Source organism: Dendronephthya gigantea, unplaced genomic scaffold, assembly GCF_004324835.1.
Source record: "Dendronephthya gigantea isolate DGI-Jeju-01 unplaced genomic scaffold, DenGig_1.0 000012F, whole genome shotgun sequence".
In the NCBI taxonomy this organism is placed as follows: Eukaryota; Metazoa; Cnidaria; class Anthozoa; order Malacalcyonacea; family Nephtheidae; genus Dendronephthya; species Dendronephthya gigantea.
In genome coordinates, this window is record NW_021163022.1 from 1,680,770 (window position 1) to 1,701,258 (window position 20,489).

Here is a 20,489-nt window from a genome sequence, read left to right on the forward strand (position 1 = left end):
TGCTTAGTATAATCAAAGGTCTCAATGAGACGACTCACGGATGCACGAATAGCCGATTCATTGTTGGCTAGTAGAAGATAACCAATAATACTTTTTAATACCAAGCGCGCAAAGCAGGTTGGTCGAGTTAATGACACTAAAGAATGCGAGACCGTTAGCAATGACTCCCTACTCCTCAAAAATAGATAATCAGGATAACAAACAAGTCCGTTGGTACTCGAGGAAACCAGACAACCGAGACAACCACATAATATTGGCGATGATCGCTGCCAAGATCGTGCATAACATGGTCTAGATATTTCATATTCGTTTTTTCTTGAATAACTTGGATCACGCAAATAAGATTTATTTATCGCGACGGAACCGCGGACTACCGTTATTTGAATAAAGCTGGGGTCAGTGATTTTGTGGTCAGTAGCGTGTCAAACGTCTTCATATGAACTGCCCGCCTCTTCTGAGAATGCGTCTATGAATGTGATATTGTGAAACTCTCCCAATTTCTTGGGACTGAGTATAATTCACTGGACATAACAATTTACTGGACACTCTGTGTTGTGAAACTCTCACAATTCCTTGGGACTATATAATTCAACTGACCGCGACACTCTAGCTAGCGAAACCTGCACACTTTACGTTTATTAAATACATATATTCCACAACAGCGATACAAATTTACAGAACAATTCACCGGACATAACAATTTACTGGACATGTGACTGTCCGTTTAAAGTTTACTTCTGAAGTAAAGTTTACTTCAGCCATGCAATCAACACTTCTTTATAGTTTACAGTTTCACGAGTAAATTGTAGAAAAGTAAGATTCTCTTCAGTCCACAAAAGCAATTTGGTAAAAAAATTCTGGGCTTTTCTTTAGATTTTTCAATTCTTTTTTCACATGATACTCGTTTGCGAAGTTAGTGTCTTAGTGACACGTAAAAATAATATATTCATCGCAACGGGCCTGGCTCTTGAGTCTTGACACTTGACCGTGATAATGCAGGTAAAAGATCAGTGACAGGAAGCAGGTCACAACCGCCACAGCAAGACATTCATTATTTAGCAGTTAGACTCTAGCCTAGGGAGGCACTACGATTATTTTGATGACTAATGTATTGTCGAGTCGAGATTAAGTTGAATTTGGCGCGCTGCCATTTTAGAACAGTAGTTTTAAGATACTGATTAAAAAAAATTATATTTAGGGAATATTAGTTTCCTTTTATTGCAAATGCAAATTTCTACTTTGACGTATAATGAATATTCATTAATTCATATTTTTTTAAGCCATAAATGATAAAAGCTAAATTGAATGAGTAATGTTTTTAATTTGTCGGGAACATTGCTTTTAAATTCGGCGATGGAACTCGATTCTCAAACATTGTCAATGTTTTGAAGAATATGGTAGTCTGGAATAACGTTTCCGTAAATGATCACTTAGTGATCTTTATTTGATTTTCTGATCACCGAACTCGACTGTTATAGTCTACGAAGCAGTGTTGCGTGGTTGAGACTAAAATTGAAAAGAGCTGAAACATCAACATATTTGATTTGTATTGATGCTTTGTTGCAACAAATCAAAAAGGTATTTGGATAGCATTTGTCCAGAGAATAGCTACATTTACAACAACGAACAATCAAAGACATGTAAAATACAGCTGATTGTACTGGTTACTTTAAAATATACACAAAATACAAAGTCCAAAGAGTGTTGATATTATTAAACTGATTAACGGCAATGGAAGACTTGACGTACAAAGTCGAGCGACCTCAAGAAGAGTACGAGTCGTCTGATTTAAACTCGGACAGCGGGGATTCGTCATTTCGTGATGCATGTGTATCGTGTATTGATGAAACCATGTTCCCACCAAGGCAAAAACTCCCTGAAAGCGCCGTCATAAAGCTGTCTACTCTCGCACGCAAGCTAGCAATGGCTACATTGTTTTGTAATATTGTTATAACAGCGTTTGGATTCTTCACTTCGACCGAATCCGACAGCATGGCTACATTTGGCTTCGCTTTCGATTCCTTCTTTGCCGTAATTTCCTCTGTCGTTTTGATATGGCGATTTTGGACGGACAATCCGGACAGCTACGTGGTAGCAAAACGAGAAACTAACGCAACCGCTGTTATTGCTGTATGCCTTGTCGTCTCGTCCATCGCAATTACTGGCCGTTCCATAAACTGTCTTTTCGATACAGACAAGCCTGGGAAACCAGCGGAGTTGATCATCCTAACAAGCGCTAGTTTGTTTGCTTATTCAGTGTTATTTCTAATAAAACGGGTTATCGCGGTAAAGTTAGGAAGTGGTGCTCTTATGACTGACGCAATGGATTCTCTATGCGGTGCTCTGTTTGCTCTCAGTATTCTCATATCTGCACTAGTTTTAGAGTTCACAGAAAAAGCTTGGTTTATGGACTCCACCATCGCTATTGTGGTGTCGGTATGCTCCTTCGTGTACGGCGTAATTGTGCTTCAAAAACTGATATGCGTCCATTTAAAGAGAGAAGAAAAAGCAATGAAAAAAGAACAAGGATACGATCTTCTTCAGCAGGAACAAACTGCTGAAGAGTAGAAATAAAATATGGAAAAATTACATTTGTTCAACTGAAATGACATATATAATTATTGATAATGTTGTTTAGAATTCGCCGTCACACTCACGCCCTCAGTAATGAATACGAGGGATGACAGCGCCTCACTAGACCATGAACAGTTAAAATTAATAATCTACTGAATTTCGCCTTCAGCAGCAAGCTATTCGCTGAGAATTGAAAGAAAAGAAGACCATAAAGATAAATGTTCTTAATATATATAAATTGAACGGGTGTGAAGTTTTAAAGAAGCTCAATTTTCGATTTATGATCGTCGATTGATCGACGATTCGCAAAGCCTCCCATTGAGTCTCCCATTGAAATGATACAAAGTGTTTTGTAATCGTGTCACTCCACTTAAGTGGCTACCCGTACACCCGTTTCACCCAGCCCTGAACCCGGGGGTTTTCATTTTCAAGATACAATATTGTTACATTATAGATTGAATAAATTTACTTGTACTTTGTAGACGGTCGCAGGTCTCGCCAACTTTTAATTTAATTGCCATATTCATGCCATGTTTATAAGAAAGAATGTTCTATTTCAAACTAATTATAAATGTTGTATCCAAGTAACACAAAACCAATTGCAAAATTTTTAACTGATCTTTGACTTCGCAAACAAATAAAGCACTTTCATGACTCCTGATTTGCATATTATGCTTTGCATAATTTTTACTGTTATAATTAATTTCTATGTTACTTATGTTAATTACTATGTTAGTATTAATTACTATGTAATTATTAATTCCCACTTCACAAGACTTAAACATATTTGTCCCGAAATATTCAGCGAAATTCAGCAACTGAGGACAACTTGGACAGGGGCTGTTTGACCTCCCACCTGATCTGCGGATGTTCCTTTCGTCTCCGGTGTGGACAGTGAGTGATCTCTGCCGAGTGCTAAACTGAGTGGTGCTATGTTAGCATTACCTCATTAGCATTGAAATATATGCGTTAGTATATAAGAAGATATATTGCAATGTATTTTAATATTTGTTTGTCATTAATTTATCCCTGTTTTATATCTTTGTACATGATCCGGAATGTAGACAGTGATTTCACTATTCAAACCAGGACGTTAAAAAGTCAAGCCTTCATTTGCTGTTGTCGAGGGTCGCCATATATCTAATGCCACAGTCTTGTATATCTAATGCCACGTACGCATTTTTCTGATACACTCATCGTGTCTATGCAACGTCTAGAAAGGCAATTACTCGGACAAAACCGGGAGGTTTAAAAAATGGCCCAAGTCTTGTTTTATTTTTGGGTTTTTTATTATTTTTCGTCGCCGCAAGTGTGTTTTGGCGCACACTTCGTATGTAGCTTTTAGCCAACAAAGTAACTTTGGTTGTTGATAACATGACAACAAAAGCTGTAGACGGGAGTATTAGGAATATTGCGTTGATTTGAAACATTGGCCGCCCGATTTATAATAGTGACGGATCATCCCTCTAGACGAACTTGGGCAAGCGAAAGATAGTTCGTCTTCTAGTTCGTCCTGAAGAAAAAACAGACAGATCATCGGACAATACGAATTATCCGAATAGACATACATAGGGCACTTTCCTTTAAGCAGCTAAAATGGTCAAACCGGTCATATTTTGAATTGAAATAGTATTTCCTTAAGAATATAGCGGGGAAACTGCATTTCCCCTGCTAGGCAGATGTAAAAAAACGATACATTCGAATGAAGAGTACTTGAAACACTATATACTTAAAAAATACCAGTAATCTATAGCTGTACCGAAATACAACAGGACGGTCTGGCCGTCTTTATCGTGTAAAGGAAAGCGCCCATAGTTCGTCTATTTAGATGAATTTGAATGGTAGTTCGTCCTGAAGCATCATCCGTCTGTTGCTTGTTGGTATGAATATGTGATGTGGACGAACTATAGAAACAATTGCATGCATGATAAAACGGCTCTTGTGCTTGTGCACACTTCTTACCACATAAATAATTTCCCAATTCCCGTGATTGCACTTTCCGAGTTAACGCGCGATTCTGTTTCGTTTGACATATTCGTCTACACTGATATATAGTTCGTTTATAGATACAGTGTGACGTGTATGTGCATGGGTATATTCAGACGAATGATCTGTCAGACGGATTATTCGGCTAGACCGTCTCTAGTATAAACTCGGGCCATTACAGGACCTTAAATTAAGAGCACTGACACTGTAAATTGTTTTACTGTTTTGGTCCTAATGATCTAAATTATAACAAAATAAATTTCTTATTCCTTTACACTGCCCAAGTTGGGCGGGAGAAAGGGTAAAGTGATGGTGCACAAGGACAAAATATAGTTGCATTAAGTATTGAAGGGTTCTTTTGTCGTAATATCGCAGAAAAAGTGAGAAATTCAAACGGTGGTATGAAACTAACCTTGGAGAGGTTCGAAGAAACTAAATCCTACTCAAGCAAACTTTAAGCTGCTTCGGTCATGCTGGGTTCCACAGTATTGAAAATGTAATAGGATCCTAATTAAAGAAAAGTATCATCCAATTCTTCAAAACATGGAATTTCATCTGGTACAAAGATGATCGTCCGTCTAACAACATGATAATCACCCTAAGCACATGCACATGTTCTATGTGCCAGATATCTTTTAGAAACAAACTCGTTCTCGTCATCTCGTTTTCATGGCTTTCCACCCCAAATTCCAGATCTAAAACTTATGGAGCACTTGTAGGACCGTTTTAACCGGAAAAGGGCGAGGCGCAGACCCACCAGCCAGGATGACTTGAGGCAAGTGGTCAACGAATGCTGGCAAGATATTGAACGTGCGACATTAAAAAATCTATGGAATCTATGCCAGGGAGAATAAAGGCCGTTTCAAGAGCAAAAAAGAGGAATACTAAACATTGACATTTAATGCATGTTTGCACATTAACATACGTTAAATGAATATTATAACATCTCATAGTTGTGCAGCATGTATTTTTCAGTTTACTTATTTACTTTTCTCTAATTCACTTATCGGTAAGGTTTTCTATAGAATATTAATATATGCTGCTAAAACAATGAAATACAGTCACTGGACTCAAACTTTTGCCTCCTACTGTATACCTTCGTGACCTTTTTAGAATCAGAATCAAACAAACGTAAACTATAAATTAAGAAGTAACAACCATGCATGCTCTCCACTTGCTCAAACCAACTGACACCAAGGCTTTAAAACGCAGTTTTAGTTATAAAAGAGCTGCGCCTTGGACTGAATAATATGAAAAAGAAAATAGAACATTTTAATGATGTTTTTAACATATATATAGTATTCATGCAAATTTCGTATTCCAGGTTAAATTAGTATTTTATATTCTTTATTTTTTTAACATTTTATAACTTTAACTTTTTTATATAGTAACAATAAGAACATGTTATTATATCTACAAAATGCAACGTTTGAAGCCCAAAGAGTGTTGGTATATATCATTAAACTGATCAATGACAATGCCGGAAAGACTTGACATACAAAGTCGAACGACCTCAAGAACGGTACGAATCGTAATTTGCCGTCGGACCCTCAGGAATGAATACGAGGGATGACAGCGCCTCACTAGACCGTGAATACTGAGTTAAATTAATCTACTGCATGAGTTTCACCTTCAAACAGCGAGCTATTAAATTTTACGCCAAGACCATAAAGATAAAGGTGTGAAAATTTGTGTTCAATATGAAAATTGAACGTGTTTAAACTTTAAAGATTGAATATATTGAAACTATACAAATTGTTGTAATCGTTATACTCCACGTGGGTTACCCGTTCTTCCCGTTTTACCCCAGCACTGAACCCGTGGGGCTCTAATTTAAAGAAATACAATATTGTTACATTATAGATTGAATAAATTTAATTGGTACTTATTATATTTGTAGTTTGTAAACAGATCGCAGGTCTAGCTTGGCAACCTCATGCCATGCCTCTAAGAAAGAACGATAAATGAATAATAAAGTGTTGCATCCCAGCAACACAAAACTTATTGCAAAATTTTTAATAACAATCTTTTTGGATAACAATCTTTGACTTCGAAAGCAAATAAAACACTGTCTTCACTCATGATTTGCATATTTTGCTCTGCGTAAATAATTACTATGTCATTCCTATTCCGCAAGAGTTCAACATATTTGTCCCGAAATATTCAGCAAAATTCAGGAAACTAAATTTGGACACGGCGGCTGTTTGATCTCCCACCTGATCTGCGGATGTTCCTTGCGTCTCCGGTATGGGCAGTATTTCAGACAGTATTAAGTACAAATTAAACCAGATATAATTTAATCACACTGGAGTTGAAAAATCGCCCAGGTTCTATCTTTGGTTTTTTCATTTCTTTTCACACATTTTAGCCAACAAATTAACTTTAAACATTAGCAAAACTGAGTATATGCAAGTTAGTTCAAGACGAAGCTTGTCCTAAGTTAGTGTCAATCCAATTTTATCAATGGAATCATGTTAGTGTCGATACAATTTTATCAGTTTTCAATATAACTACAAATCGAATAATTACAGGTGATTGCTAGCTACAGAACTCCCTCAGTCCCTCAGATACCATATAGTCACGTTCATGAAGTGTATTTAATCACAAAAGACTTGAGGTAGTACATCTAACATATATAACAACTCTATCCTTACAAAATACAATAGTACAAAAATGGAGACTGATTTTTACGCCGCTGACAATGCTAATGAGTCTAAGCCAGTAAACTGAAATAAGACTGGAATGGAATATGAACTCTTTCTTGTAGGTATGATCCAGGCCTCAACCCAGAAATTTCGTATGTAAAATGGCGGCAATTATGATTTTCCTTTGAAGTTTCCGCGCCAGAGGCCTGGATCATACCTACAAGAAAGGCGTATACAAGCGGAGAAGGGGGAACGGTGATGGTTTTGTACTCAATAGTCGGACAAATCGCGTTTCAGGGAGTCTAAATTTCACAACCCCCCCCCCCTAGCAGGCAAGACGCCTCCCATGAGTCCCATAGAAACGGGCATTTGCCAGCCATACGCCATTGTCACGCAGCTAATACTAAACTCTACATCTACTGCTTTTAACGTGCTCACTATCTATTGTTGTTAATGCTTTCGGCACATGAGAAGCACAACGTTTCATACAGGCAGGCCTTATGAACTCAAGACAATGTATTAATAGACCTAATCAGATTGATTTATTACAAAAATAATAGAATAGATACTTCCTGAATGTGCTTGAGTGGCACACAAAACAATAGCTTGGAAACGAGGTGGGCATGAAATCTATTGGAACAATTCGGCAAGTGTCTATTTTTATTCATATACTTGTTGGTACAGTTCAGGATGCACAAGTTTTTTTTCTTCCATAGACCAGGATTTATATTTTTTGTATAGTTTCACAAAATGTACCAAAGAATAAAACCCGTAGAAAAGCGAAAACACAGCTACACCAAGCGCTATAACGGAATCAAGAAACCATGCTTTCGTTGTGAATTCCCGAGTTGACGTAGTAACAACAATGCTGAGAGCCAGCAAAGCACCACACAATGCATCTATGGCATCCGTACGTAAGGCTCTGCTGCATAGTCTCTTGGCTATTCTATGCTTGTAAACAAACAAAATTAGGTATACTCCAACTGATACTGCAGATAGGATTAACAACAATTTAGATTTTTTGTGTTTTTCAGTCAGAACCAATGCCTTTATTGATTTATAACCGACCGAAACACCAGATATGATCAACGAAGACGTTATAGCGAATAATGCAATCACTTCGCGTCTTCGGTTACGACTTTCCAGCTCTTTCATCGACCAAAATCGCCATAATATAATAAATGACGCAAGACCAGCAAGCAGCGACTCAAAAGCAAACCCAAATGCTGCAGAACTGTCCGATTCTTCAGATGCCACCAAGCTAAGAACTGTAAATACTACCGTCGCTATTAATGTAGCTATTGCACCTTGCTTAGCTTTGGTCACTTCCCGTTGGATTTCGCTGACAGTTAGATGCTGTTCGGCACTTACTACGCTGATTAAATCGCTTGAAGGGTAATGGCCGATTGAGTTGTCGTCCTCTCCCGATTCTTCTATTAACAAATGACTTGACTTCTGTGATTGCCTTTCATTAAACGACGAAGTACCTCCATATGAATATGATGTTACCGACGACAGTAATTCCTCACGTTCCGACATACTAGACAAATGAACTACAGCCAAGAAGTGATCGACTAATCCAATTGCCCCGTTTATTTCCTCGAAAGTTAGGCATTTTAGTTTATATATCCAATCAATAAGCACGTGTTGGTTGTGTGGTGTATTTTAGTCCAAAATCGGGTTATTGTGCATTGGTCTGCATGGCTTTTGTCAAATAGCAAACCAAGCCAGGTAGACAGCCTGCAGTACAAACACCTTTGATGTGTCATCAGTTACGTAAATGTTGTTTGGCTTAAAAACCTTAACCTTCACGCATATAATTTAACGGCAAGTGAACATGCACGAGATGTGTGTGACAACAGTACACATTAGTTGATATTGGCATCTGTTAGACGACAAAAGTTTCAGTTCTATCAAAGCGTAATGTCCTAATCTGTTTGAGTCTGACGTTCATGTGACCATCTGTGAATGGATCAATTCAGTTACTGCATGATGTATCAGTAAGAAATATTTGTGTTATAAACCTGTGAATAAACAAGGTTACATATAGTAACCAAGGTATGGGTGCCAAAGACCCAAAATGACTGGCGTTGCGGTTCCTTCGATAACGTTTTGGCATGCAGTTGTTCATTTGATCATACATTTATATTAGCACAGGCATACGAAGCGGAGACAGGAGACGGGAGTTGCAGCTCCAGATTACTGAGATTAGGCATAACTGCAACATACAATGTGTGCTTTGCTATTGAATCAGTCACACTGTTGGGCAATGAGAGTTTTTGATGAAGCGGATTATCACAGAAATACCATCGTTTAGATCGTCGGTGCATGCATGCAGGTGTAAATCAGCTTTCTAGGGAAAGTGGTAACTAAGACGATGGACAACCACCTGCAGATGCCTGAAGGCTATTTTTACGAAGGTCCCCACTTGGCCACTTCCGCGTTATAAGCACTTGAGTCTTAAAATTGTGAAGTGATAATAATATCTAAAAAATCGCAATACCCGATCCTCTTCTTGAAGCTTCTCATATTGTAAAGGTTATCCCATTTGCAGGGAATAGCAAATTAATAGGTGAGCAAATTTTTGGTGAAATAGCAAGCAAAAATGTCGGCCTGTACGCCTTCGATATGCAATATCTTACATCTTCAATAATAGAGTCTGGAGACATGACATGAAACTATTAATTCGGGCGTGTGCACTTTCAATAATTCATTATGATAAAAAGTTGGTGAAATGTGAATTGCTTTGTTATATTGGTTAGACATTAAAGCGACTAAACTGTGCTGGAATCATTACGAATATTTAAGGCTGGTAATACTCAAAGTAGGCTATTCTAGAGAACTAGAAGCTTAAAATTTAAGAAGTGAGAAAGATAAGTGAGAAAATGCCCCATGTATGTATGCGCCTCTTCTTGAGGTTCACTGCTTGTGATGAGGTTCACCACAGCTTTTATTGTGTACATTTACAACTTTGATGAAGTATTTGAACCTTGTTAAGCTGTTAATACCATGCATGTTAAGCTGTTTAAACCAAACCTAATAGTTATATAACTTCACCGTAGCACGAGAAAGAACGAATATGCAGGAATGTTAATTACTTGTGCTGTTGTGCATAGAATTTTATGCGTTATGCAGTGCACGTGCACATGTAAATGAGATGAGAATATGACAACAGGAGACAACAGAATAGACTATTGTGTACCACCGAATAAATCACAGCAAACACAATTTTGTGTATTACTAGCCTGAGTAGGCTAGCATATTACATAATTATCTTTGAAGTTGTTCATGTTGCCAGGTAGTACACGTTACCATGCACTTATCTATATGGTCTTTCACTATATACAGTAACTTATTTTAATACCGGCCCAATAAGAGTATCACTTATGCTATAGAAAGCATATAACACGATTTCGATTAAAATCATCGAGAATCATATAATCTTGCAAATGATGATTGAATAACTAAATAGTATATAAATTAAAAGAGGCGCCTGGGACGACATGTTCAAACTGAATTGATGTGTTAGAAAGGGAAGTACTTGATGAATAATATAAGAGAAATGGTCCACTGCAGGATATTATAAGATGATCACTTTAACGATATAGCTGTACACCCGTGTACTACATAAGAGTTTTATACTTGCATGGCAACGAACCGTCAAACGTCGACGAATTCGGGAGTTCATTGCACGAGAACAAGACTGATAATGCTATCATTTATTATACAAAAAATTATGTTTTTGAGGTTTTATCTTCGTTATTTATACGTCGTTAAGACGTACAGATGCGCCTTAGCCCTTACCATGCAATAGCTGAAAACTTGAATATATGCATGTACCCTGGCTGTCCATATATTTTACGCATCTGCGCTCAGCTTAGTGCTGAGGTATAGAAATTCTAACAATGGGCTATTTAGTTTAAGAACCTGTACTTGTTTTCGAAATAAATAATCACGTATGCATGAAGACGAAAATCGTTCCTAAATTAACTCGACGCTCACAAAACCTATAATCTTTCGTCCATATAAGCCTTTATGTTTAAACACGCATGTCACAACAAAGGCGCGAACCTCTGGGAACGAGCATTTGACGATTCTTTCGTCGCGTGAAGCTATTCGTTCGCTCTCATTCTACGGTCTAAGTTGAACTATTTAAACGGATACTGTACCGGATGGTTGAAGTCTTGAAGACTGCTTTGCCTCCTTTAATCCTTATGCATCATGGTATTCTACCAAGGATCATGCTGGTTGTGAATGAATCCTTGACTTTGAAATAAAGACGAAATATCATCGCAAAATTGTTGCCTTGTTTTTATGACTTCTCACTTAAGCCAGCGGTAATTTACAACCCCGCCGGAAAAACAAAAGTTTGCAATGATGAGAAGTCCCCTTCCATGGTCAGTGATAATCGACAAATAAAAATCGTTGATGCATGATTGTGATCATTTTAATACCCTGTCATTTTCATTTTTTTGTTATTAAAGTGAAAATTTCTATATGGAAGTTGTCATTAGTTTTTTTCTATTGCACGCTTGTTCTCACCATATATTGCACACGTTTTTATAGTTATTTTGAAACAATCATAAGAATTAAATTGGAGCTTATTATAAACATCAGTGTTTGTAATAATTTTTGCAAATCATTTGCAAAATGTTTACATTGGATCTACTTTGGTGTCATATTAAACAAATAATGATTGTTCCCACAATGGTAAGAATATAGCTATACTTTTATTCGTTGAAAGATGTATCGCGTTCGCATCGTTCGGAATGGAACATTCCAGCTTTCATCTCACGAAATTATTCTCAACCACGCATTATTGCATTCATAGACATTCATTACATAACTATAATACTGCATGATAAGAAAATGCTTTGTGCTTTTCGAAGACATATCGTCTGTATCCTTTATGCTTTTCGAAGACATATTGTGATTATTGTCTGAATTTCTCTTAATACTTTCACGTAATACTATTTCTCTTAACAAACTTATATAGCTCTTTCTTAGCTTCAACAAGAAATATTTCTCTGAGATAAGAAAATAAAGAACCAACTAAAAAATATTTCAATCCTAAACGATTATTTTCATCAAACAAGCCGACATTGTATCCTGCTGACTAATGTATGATCGGTGGTTTGCAATTTTGCAATGACAAAAATAACCACTCAGGAAAAATATTTTATTGATCGTAGATAATGCGTAATTAAGATTTTGGAATTCGACTTGAGTTCATTATGATCAAAGTCCACTGAAGTAATGATTTTGCATAATGCGCTGGCAAACATTAAAACTAAAAGTCTGCAAAACTAAAAGCTGGTTTAGAAGTAGAATCGACAGTTGGCTCCGTTTTCGAATTGTTAACTGTAATCCGTAAAGGAGTTTTTCCTACAAACTGAGCATTTCATGTTGAATGACCTCTGACAATTAGAAATCACTGACTTGGAAATAAACGTCGGTCATGCATGTGCCTATACTTCAATCATTTTTTATCTCAATTTTTTATTTGGAAATTTACTCCCCATAGATATAGATCCTCAAAAAATGTCTCTGCATGATCATCTGAAAGATATTTACAAATAATTAGTAAAATATTTACTGATAGTTTTCAGTTATGGATTTTGCTATAATGATAGTTAAAATTCACTATTTTGTGGGCGTAGCCGTAGCCGGGTCAGTAAAAGCCGTTGCCTCATATATATTGCCATATTGCCTCGATTTCCATTATTAGGGACCTTAAGCATGTAGGACGGCATTACGGTCTAAGTTGAACTATTTAAACGGATACTGTACCAGATGGTTGAAGTCTTGAAGACTGCTTTGCCTCCTTTAATCCTTATGCATCATGGTATTCTACCAAGGATCATGTTGGTTGTGAATGAATCCTTGACTTTGAAATAAAGACGAAACATCATCGCAAAATTGTTGTCTTGTTTTTATGACTTCTCACTTAAGCCAGCGGTAATTTACAACCCCGCCGGAAAAACAAAAGTTTGCAATGATGAGAAGTCCCCTTCCATGGTCAGTGATAATCGACAAATAAAAATCGTTGATGCATGATTGTGATCATTTTAATACCCTGTCATTTTCATTTTTTTGTTATTAAAGTGAAAATTTCTATATGGAAGTTGCCATTAGTTTTTTTCTATTGCACGCTTGTTCTCACCATATATTGCACACGTTTTTATAGTTATTTTGAAACAATCATAAGAATTAAATTGGAGCTTATTATAAACATCAGTGTTTGTAATAATTTTTGCAAATCATTTGCAAAATGTTTACATTGTATCTACTTTGGTGTCATATTAAACAAATAATGATTGTTCCCACAATGGTAAGAATATAGCTATACTTTCATTCGTTCAGTGAAAGATGTATTGTGTTCAGATCGTTGAATGGAACATTCCAGCTTTCATCTCACGAAATTATTCTCAACCACGCATTATTGCATTCATAGACATTCATTACATAACTATAATACTGTATGATAAGAAAATGCTTTGCCTTTGTGCTTTTCGAAGACATATCGTCGGTATCCTTTATGCTTTTCGAAGACATATTGTGATTATTGTCTGAATTTCTCTTAATACTTTCACGTAATACTATTTCTCTTAACAAACTTATCTAGCTCTTTCTTAGCTTCAACAAGAAATATTTCTCTGAGATAAGAAAATAAAGAACCAACTAAAAAATATTTCAATTCTAAACGATCATTTTCATCAAACAAGCCGACATTGTATCCTGCTGACTAATGTGTGATCGGTGGTTTGCAACTTTGCAATGACAAAAATAACCACTCAGGAAAAATATTTTATTGATCGTAGATAATGCGTAATTAAGATTTTGGAATTCGACTTGAGTTCATTATGATCAAAGTCCACTGAAGTAATGATTTTGCATAATGCGCTGGCAAACATTAAAACTAAAAGTCTGCAAAACTAAAAGCTGGTTTAGAAGTAGAATCGAAAGTTGGCTCCGTTTTCGAATTATTAACTGTAATCCGTAAAGGAGTTTTCCCTACAAACTGAGCATTTCATGTTGAATGACCTCTGACAATTAGAAATCACTGACTTGGAAATAAACGTCGGTCATGCATGTGCCTATACTTCAATCATTTTTTATCTCAATTTTTTATTTGGAAATTTACTCCCCATAGATATAGATCCTCAAAAAATGTCTCTGCATGATCATCTGAAAGATATTTACAAATAATTAGTAAAATATTTACTGCTAGTTTTCAGTTATGGATTTTGCTATAATGATAGTTAAAATTCACTATTTTGTGGGCGTAGCCGTAGCCGGGTCAGTAAAAGCCGTTGCCTCATATATATTGCCATATTGCCTTGATTTCCATTATTAGGGACCTTAAGCATGTAGGACGGCAACACGACGACGACGTGGTTGGAATACTCCTCTACAGGGTGTCCCAAAAAAAACGAAAACTATTGAAATCACTCATTGTTAAAATTTGAATGCCGTGCTAACGAATTTCAGTCCGTGGGGATTTAATGCAATTAAAATGCTAAATGCTTTGTGTTGCTAGAGAAAGGGGACATGTCGAAGGTCATGGTCCTTGAGATGCACATCTAAATAATGTTATCCATATTTGTAAATTGTAAATATTGTTAATAAATATCATTTTTGCGAACAAGCAAATTTTACTGCCTCATATGCATGCATAAAAATGAGTATGGTATACATTTATACACCTGTGGGTCCCTGTTAATCCCAATGGTAGAACGAAACGATTAACTCTTAGCAATAACCAATGAGACAACACTTGGGTTGAACGGTGCGCAGACAAATCGAACTCGACAGAATTTGAGTATCGAACAAGTAAAATATTATAACTTTAATCCAAACGTTCGTGGGTTTGATACACGTGAATTGACACAGAATTGTGGCAATTGTTAATCGTGGAAATCGGTTCGAACTAAATAACGTGACAATGCAAAAAATATCTATCTAGTACTTAATATATTAACACAATAACTCATTGTTCGTGCAGTATCATAAAAAACATGCGACTATATGAATAGAAGTAAATCTATCGAATACACTATAAATTAGGTCTAAATCTGTACGTGGTAAATCATTTGACCAGTTTAGAATACCAAATTAAAACGCAAACTACGAGTAACCTAACTAACAAACAATTGTACTAGTACTGAAGAAAGATCAATATGTACTTACTTTGGTTTCCACGCGCACCGACGTTGACTTTATTGCTTTCGTAGAACGTGAAACCGAAACAAGTACACAAACGAACGTGGATAGAAATTCTAAATTATACTAAATCCACCGACATAAATTTTGATGTCCTCTTACTAGGAGTAACACGTTGAATAGTGCCTTGATTTTTGAGTCACGCAATTTTACTATTATCTACTGCCCGCAGGCATTTAATTTTACGAGCATGCTGATTGATATTAAGCGTTAGATAGCGTGGCGTCAAGGTGTTAGGACTAAACTTGCCTACAAGTAGGTGTTTCAAAACTAACATTCCGGCCCCTTAAAGGCGGAACCATGAGCAGCCTTTACCTATAGTTCTAACACATAAAGTTTTGAAACAAAACACAGATTATCTACTAGAGACAAACTGGACAATATTGATCTAATTGTGACTATTAGGTCCATGCATGTTATAGAGTCTACTTATCGTTCTGGTTGCCATCGGCTTCCTCCAACAACACAATCTTGTTCACCGGTCGTATGAGCTCACTCGTCCTTGTCTTCAACTTCACGGAGCGTACGAGACCATCGTTGAGGTTGGTATAAACTTCCAGAACTCGTCCAAGTGGCCAGAATTTCGTGGTGTCTTATCATCCAGGACCAGCACAATGTCATTGACTGCGAAGTTCCTGTGTCGTTTATTCCACTTCTGCCGAACCTGCAAAGTTGGAAGATATTCCCTGATCCAGCGGCGCCAGAATACGTCTGCTAAGTACTGTACTTGGCGCCATCTCCGACTGTATGCATCTTGCTTGGTGGTAGTTGTGGGGGGAAGTGTGGGCCCGGCTCTCAACAACAACAGGTGGTTAGGGGTCAGAGGTTCCATGTCGCGCGGGTCATCGGAGAGCTTGGTGATTGGTCGTCCATTTACGATTGCCTCGACTTCGCACATCAATGTATTAATGCCTTCGTCGTCCAGGATTTGTTCTCTGGTCACAGCCTTGATCACCTTTCGTGTGGTTCTGATACACCTTTCCCAGACACCACCATGATGGGAACCAGTGGGAGGATTAAATGTCCACTTGACATTCTTTTGTAGAAGAAATTCGTTGATCTGTGATTGGTTCCATTTCTTCACAGCTTCACGTAGCTCTTTCTCTCCCTTTACAAAGTTTCCTCCGTTGTCCGATCGAATTTCGTCTGGTTGGCCTCTCCTCGAGATGAATCTACGCAGGGCATTGATAAAAGAACACGTGTCTAAAGAGCTTGAGACTTCAAGATGGATAGCACGGGTCGTCAAACACGTGAAGAGGACGCCATAGCGCTTCACTGTCACTCGTCCACGTCGCACTTCGAACGGGCCAAAACAGTCTACTCCGGTGTATGTAAAGGGGGGGTTGGAAGGTGTTGTTCGATCCTTCGGAAGATGAGCCATTTTCTGTTGACTCACAGGCGCTTGTCGTTTCTTGCATCCAATGCATCGGTTGAGCACCCGGCGTACCGTCTGTCTGCCGTTGATGATCCAATAACGCTGACGTATTAAAGACAAAGTATACTCTAAACCAGAATGCCCGGCAAGATTGTGATGATGATTCACGATCAACGTTACGACGTGGTGATTCTTCGGTAAAACAACTGGGTGCTTTGCTTGTTGACCAATCGGTGCTCGATCTAGGCGACCTCCAACGCATACGAGCCCATGTTTCAAGATTGGGTCGAGCTTGAAAATTTTGCTGCTCTTCTTTAGCGCCCTTGCGTCCTTCGGACTTGTTTCGCTGTTGACTTCGCGGAGAATCTTTCGTTCCTCCTCGAAACACTTCTTCTGTACGTGCCTTAGAATCACAGATTCAGCATTCCGTAGCTCCTCTACATCGATGGGAGTATATGTACCGTTGGAGTCGTTCGCTACTGGCTCCCCGGCCCTTCGTCTTTTGATCTGACGTTGCAAATTGGTCTTGTATCGAAGGATCCATGCCATGATTTTTCTGAGGTGATTCCAAGATGAAAAGCGTTCAATGATCGAATCGATAGGATTTTCATCGGATTCTTTGGCGACTGTCGAGCAAACAGAAGGCTTCTTCACTTCTAAATCTGTATCTTCAGCGTTATTGAAGTCGGCTGGTCTCGTTGGCCAGTTTTCGAATGGCTTTAAAAGGAACGTTGGACCATTAATCCATCGTTCGAGGGCATCCGGTTGAACTCCTCTCGACGCATCATCCGCGGGGTTGAGCTCTGTGTTCACATAGTGCCACTGAGACGGGGAAGACGAGTTGTGAATAGCAGCGACTCGGTTCGCTACAAATGTTTGGAATCGTTTGTCTTCGTTCTCGATATACCGTAACACGCACGTGCTGTCGGTCCAAAAGAAGGATTGATTGATACGCAGGCTGAGCTCTCGTCGGCACATTCCGTCTAATTTCGTCGCTACGACTGCAGCTGATAACTCCATTCTTGGGATAGTAAGTGGTTTGATCGGTGCAAGTCTGGACTTGCCCATCACGAAAGAACATTTTACCTGATTACCTTCGTCTTCGATTCTCAGGTACGATACAGCGCCGTAACCGTGTTGCGAGGCGTCTGCAAAATGGTGTAGTTGGATTGTTTTAATCTCTCCGTGATCTTGGGATTTAAAACAGCGGTCGACTACGAGTTGCTCTAACTTTGGCAGTTCTTCGAGCCACGATCGCCAGCGATTGAGATGTTCTTCGGGAATTTCTTCATCCCAACCTAGCTTCATGCGACAAAGGTCTTGAAGGATAAGTTTAGCTTGGAATACAAACGGGGCGGCGAACCCGAGTGGATCGTACACCGAGCTAATGATCGACAATATGCCTCTTCTCGAGGGAGGACGGTCCTTTATAACGATGCTGAAGCCAAACTGATCGGATGATATATTCCATTGCGTTCCCAGAGCTCGCTCGACAGACCAACAGTTGAAATCGAGGTTCTTGACGATAGATGCTCTTTCAGATTCGGGGATCGCTTCGACGACCCTTCTTGAATTCGACAGCCATTTCGTCAACTTGAAACCTCCTCGGGCCAGCAGCTCACGTAGTTGCTGTGACAGATTAACAGCTTCTTCTTCTTCGCTAACTGACTTAAGGCAATCGTCGACATAGAAGTTCCTTTCTACGGTTTCAATAACCTTAGGATCAAATTCAGCCTGGTTATCTTTGGCGGTCCTCTTGAGTGCAAAGTTGGCACAGCTTGGTGATGACGCTCCGCCGAAAAGATGCACTCGCATTTCATACTCCTCTGGGTCTTTGGAGAGATCGCCGTCGGGCCACCACAGAAACCTGAGGGCGTCGCAGTCACTTGAAGGAACGCGTACTTGATAGAACATCGCCTCGATGTCCGCCATCATCGCCACCGGTTCTTCCCTGAACCTCGTTAACACGCCAACGAGCGTATTCGTAAGATCCGGCCCCTGTAACAGCTGGTCGTTCAACGAGGTGTCACGGTACTTGGCAGAGCAATCAAACACGACGCGAATCTTTTCGGGTTTTTGCGGGTGGAACACCGGGTGATGGGGAAGGTACCAGAATGATTTCAGCGGACCGATATCTTGTGTAGTAGCCTTTCTTGCATAGTCGTTCAAGAATAGATTGTCCATAAACTTCTTGTACTTTTCCAGAAGTGATGGATCTTGTTGAAGTCGCCTTTTAAGAGATCCTAGACGTCGTTGGGCTTGAGGCATATTATTAGGCAGGTAAGGTGGGAAATTTTTCCAAGGCATACCAATCTCGTAGTGTCCATTCACTAACTTTACTGACCCTTCCATTATGTTCAAAGCCCTTTTGTCATTCTGTGACATAGTCGATTCGAGTTCACGGTTCACGTCGTTAAACTCCATATTACAAAACTCTTCGAAGCGCTGCTCCAGTGTGCTGTCTGCTTGAACGGGATTTGCTGTCGGGACGTCGACATCTTCTCTACCCAGCGGTCCATTCAGAACCCATCCGAATAGTTTTTGTGGCAAAAGGACCCCCATTCTCGCTCATCCGTACTTCTTCAGGCTGTAGCATCTCTGGAACGTCGCTACCGATAAGGAGGCCTATGTCAGCATCAATGTGTCGAATTGTTATGCCTTTTAGGTATGGCCATCGTTCGATATCTTCTTGCCTCCCAATGCATTCTGCGCGAATAGGCAGGCTCTTGGTCGAATAAACCTTAGGGAGATCGACATGATTTCGTTGATCCAGATCGAAAACATCCATCTCGACGAGAGAACATTCAACTGGGGCACCTTCGCCGAGCATCGTTGTCAGCGACAACTTCGCTTTTCTTCCTTCGTTGTTCAATGCCTTCAAAAGGCCTTCTGTACAAAAGGAGGTGTTTGAGCCAGAGTCCAAGAACGCGTAGGTTTCTACCATTTCGGTGCAACCTTTCACTCTAACTCGAACCGGAACTACAGCTAGACCCGTGACCGAGGACTTCTTCAACTGTTCCCTATTTGGAGATCTCCTTACGTAACCGTTGTTGGCAGAATTCGTTGATCCCTCAATTTCTTCCTTTGTAGCTTGATTTGAAAGGGGTTTTTTGTCTTCGTGATCATTAGGTGTAGACTTGGGATGTAGAAACGTTGAGTGTTTACCGGTGCATCCTTCTATCTTACAGAAACTCTCTTTAGGGCACGAGCGTACAAAATGTCCAGCGTTGAAGCAATTCAAACAAAGTCTCTTGTTCTTCACGAATTCCATTCGCTGATCAAGTGACATCTTCCTGAACTTTCCGCAACGAGCTAGCCAGTGGTTTTCATTGCAGGGACATATATTCTTGTATGTCCTGCCGTCTTGGTCTTTGCCACCCGCTTTCTGGTCTCCTTGGGTGCAAAGCCGTTTGCTCTCCTGTCATGCGTTCTCTTTCCCTTTGTTTCCTCTTGTCTTCCCTTGTTTTCGTTCACAATCTTCCCGAAGACTGGGTGGGTAGCTGCTCTTGCCTTAACCGTTACGAACTCTGTGACATCGTTTATCGTGACATCTCGGCCTTGCTTAGCTACGATCCCATCGACAACATCCCGCCACTTCAGTCTCATTCCAAACGGCAAGCGGTTAATAATCTTTCGTAGGTTCTCGGGATGGTCCAGTTTCGTCAGGGAGCCGATTTCTTTCAAGG

At 39.1% G+C, this 20,489-nt stretch overlaps 3 protein-coding genes across 3 annotated transcripts; 1 reads left to right on the plus strand and 2 right to left on the minus strand.

Annotated features, from left to right (window-relative positions):
- The first annotated feature begins 1,295 nt into the window (after positions 1-1,295).
- Positions 1,296-3,398, plus strand: LOC114519152 (transmembrane protein 163-like). Its single transcript, XM_028539230.1, has one exon. The coding sequence runs from the start codon at positions 1,732-1,734 to the stop codon at positions 2,566-2,568; it is 837 nt and encodes a 278-aa protein (XP_028395031.1). The 5' UTR covers positions 1,296-1,731; the 3' UTR covers positions 2,569-3,398.
- A 4,386-nt stretch (positions 3,399-7,784) lies between these two features.
- Positions 7,785-9,093, minus strand: LOC114519154 (transmembrane protein 163-like). The gene has a single exon (XM_028539232.1). It carries the CDS (start codon positions 8,742-8,744, stop codon positions 7,866-7,868), a length of 879 nt encoding a protein of 292 aa, XP_028395033.1. The 5' UTR covers positions 8,745-9,093; the 3' UTR covers positions 7,785-7,865.
- Positions 9,094-15,942: 6,849 nt separating this feature from the next.
- LOC114519037 lies at positions 15,943-19,365 on the minus strand. Its single transcript, XM_028539091.1, has one exon. The coding sequence runs from the start codon at positions 19,363-19,365 to the stop codon at positions 15,943-15,945; it is 3,423 nt and encodes a 1,140-aa protein (XP_028394892.1).
- Positions 19,366-20,489: the final 1,124 nt, after the last annotated feature.

Excerpts from the sequence above, each read along its gene's own strand:
- LOC114519152 (XM_028539230.1), top strand. The coding sequence starts at position 1,732 with ATGGAAGACTTGACGTACAAAGTCGAGCGACCTCAAGAAGAGTACGAG.
- LOC114519154 (XM_028539232.1), bottom strand. The coding sequence starts at position 8,744 with ATGTCGGAACGTGAGGAATTACTGTCGTCGGTAACATCATATTCATAT.
- LOC114519037 (XM_028539091.1), bottom strand. The coding sequence starts at position 19,365 with ATGGGGGTCCTTTTGCCACAAAAACTATTCGGATGGGTTCTGAATGGA.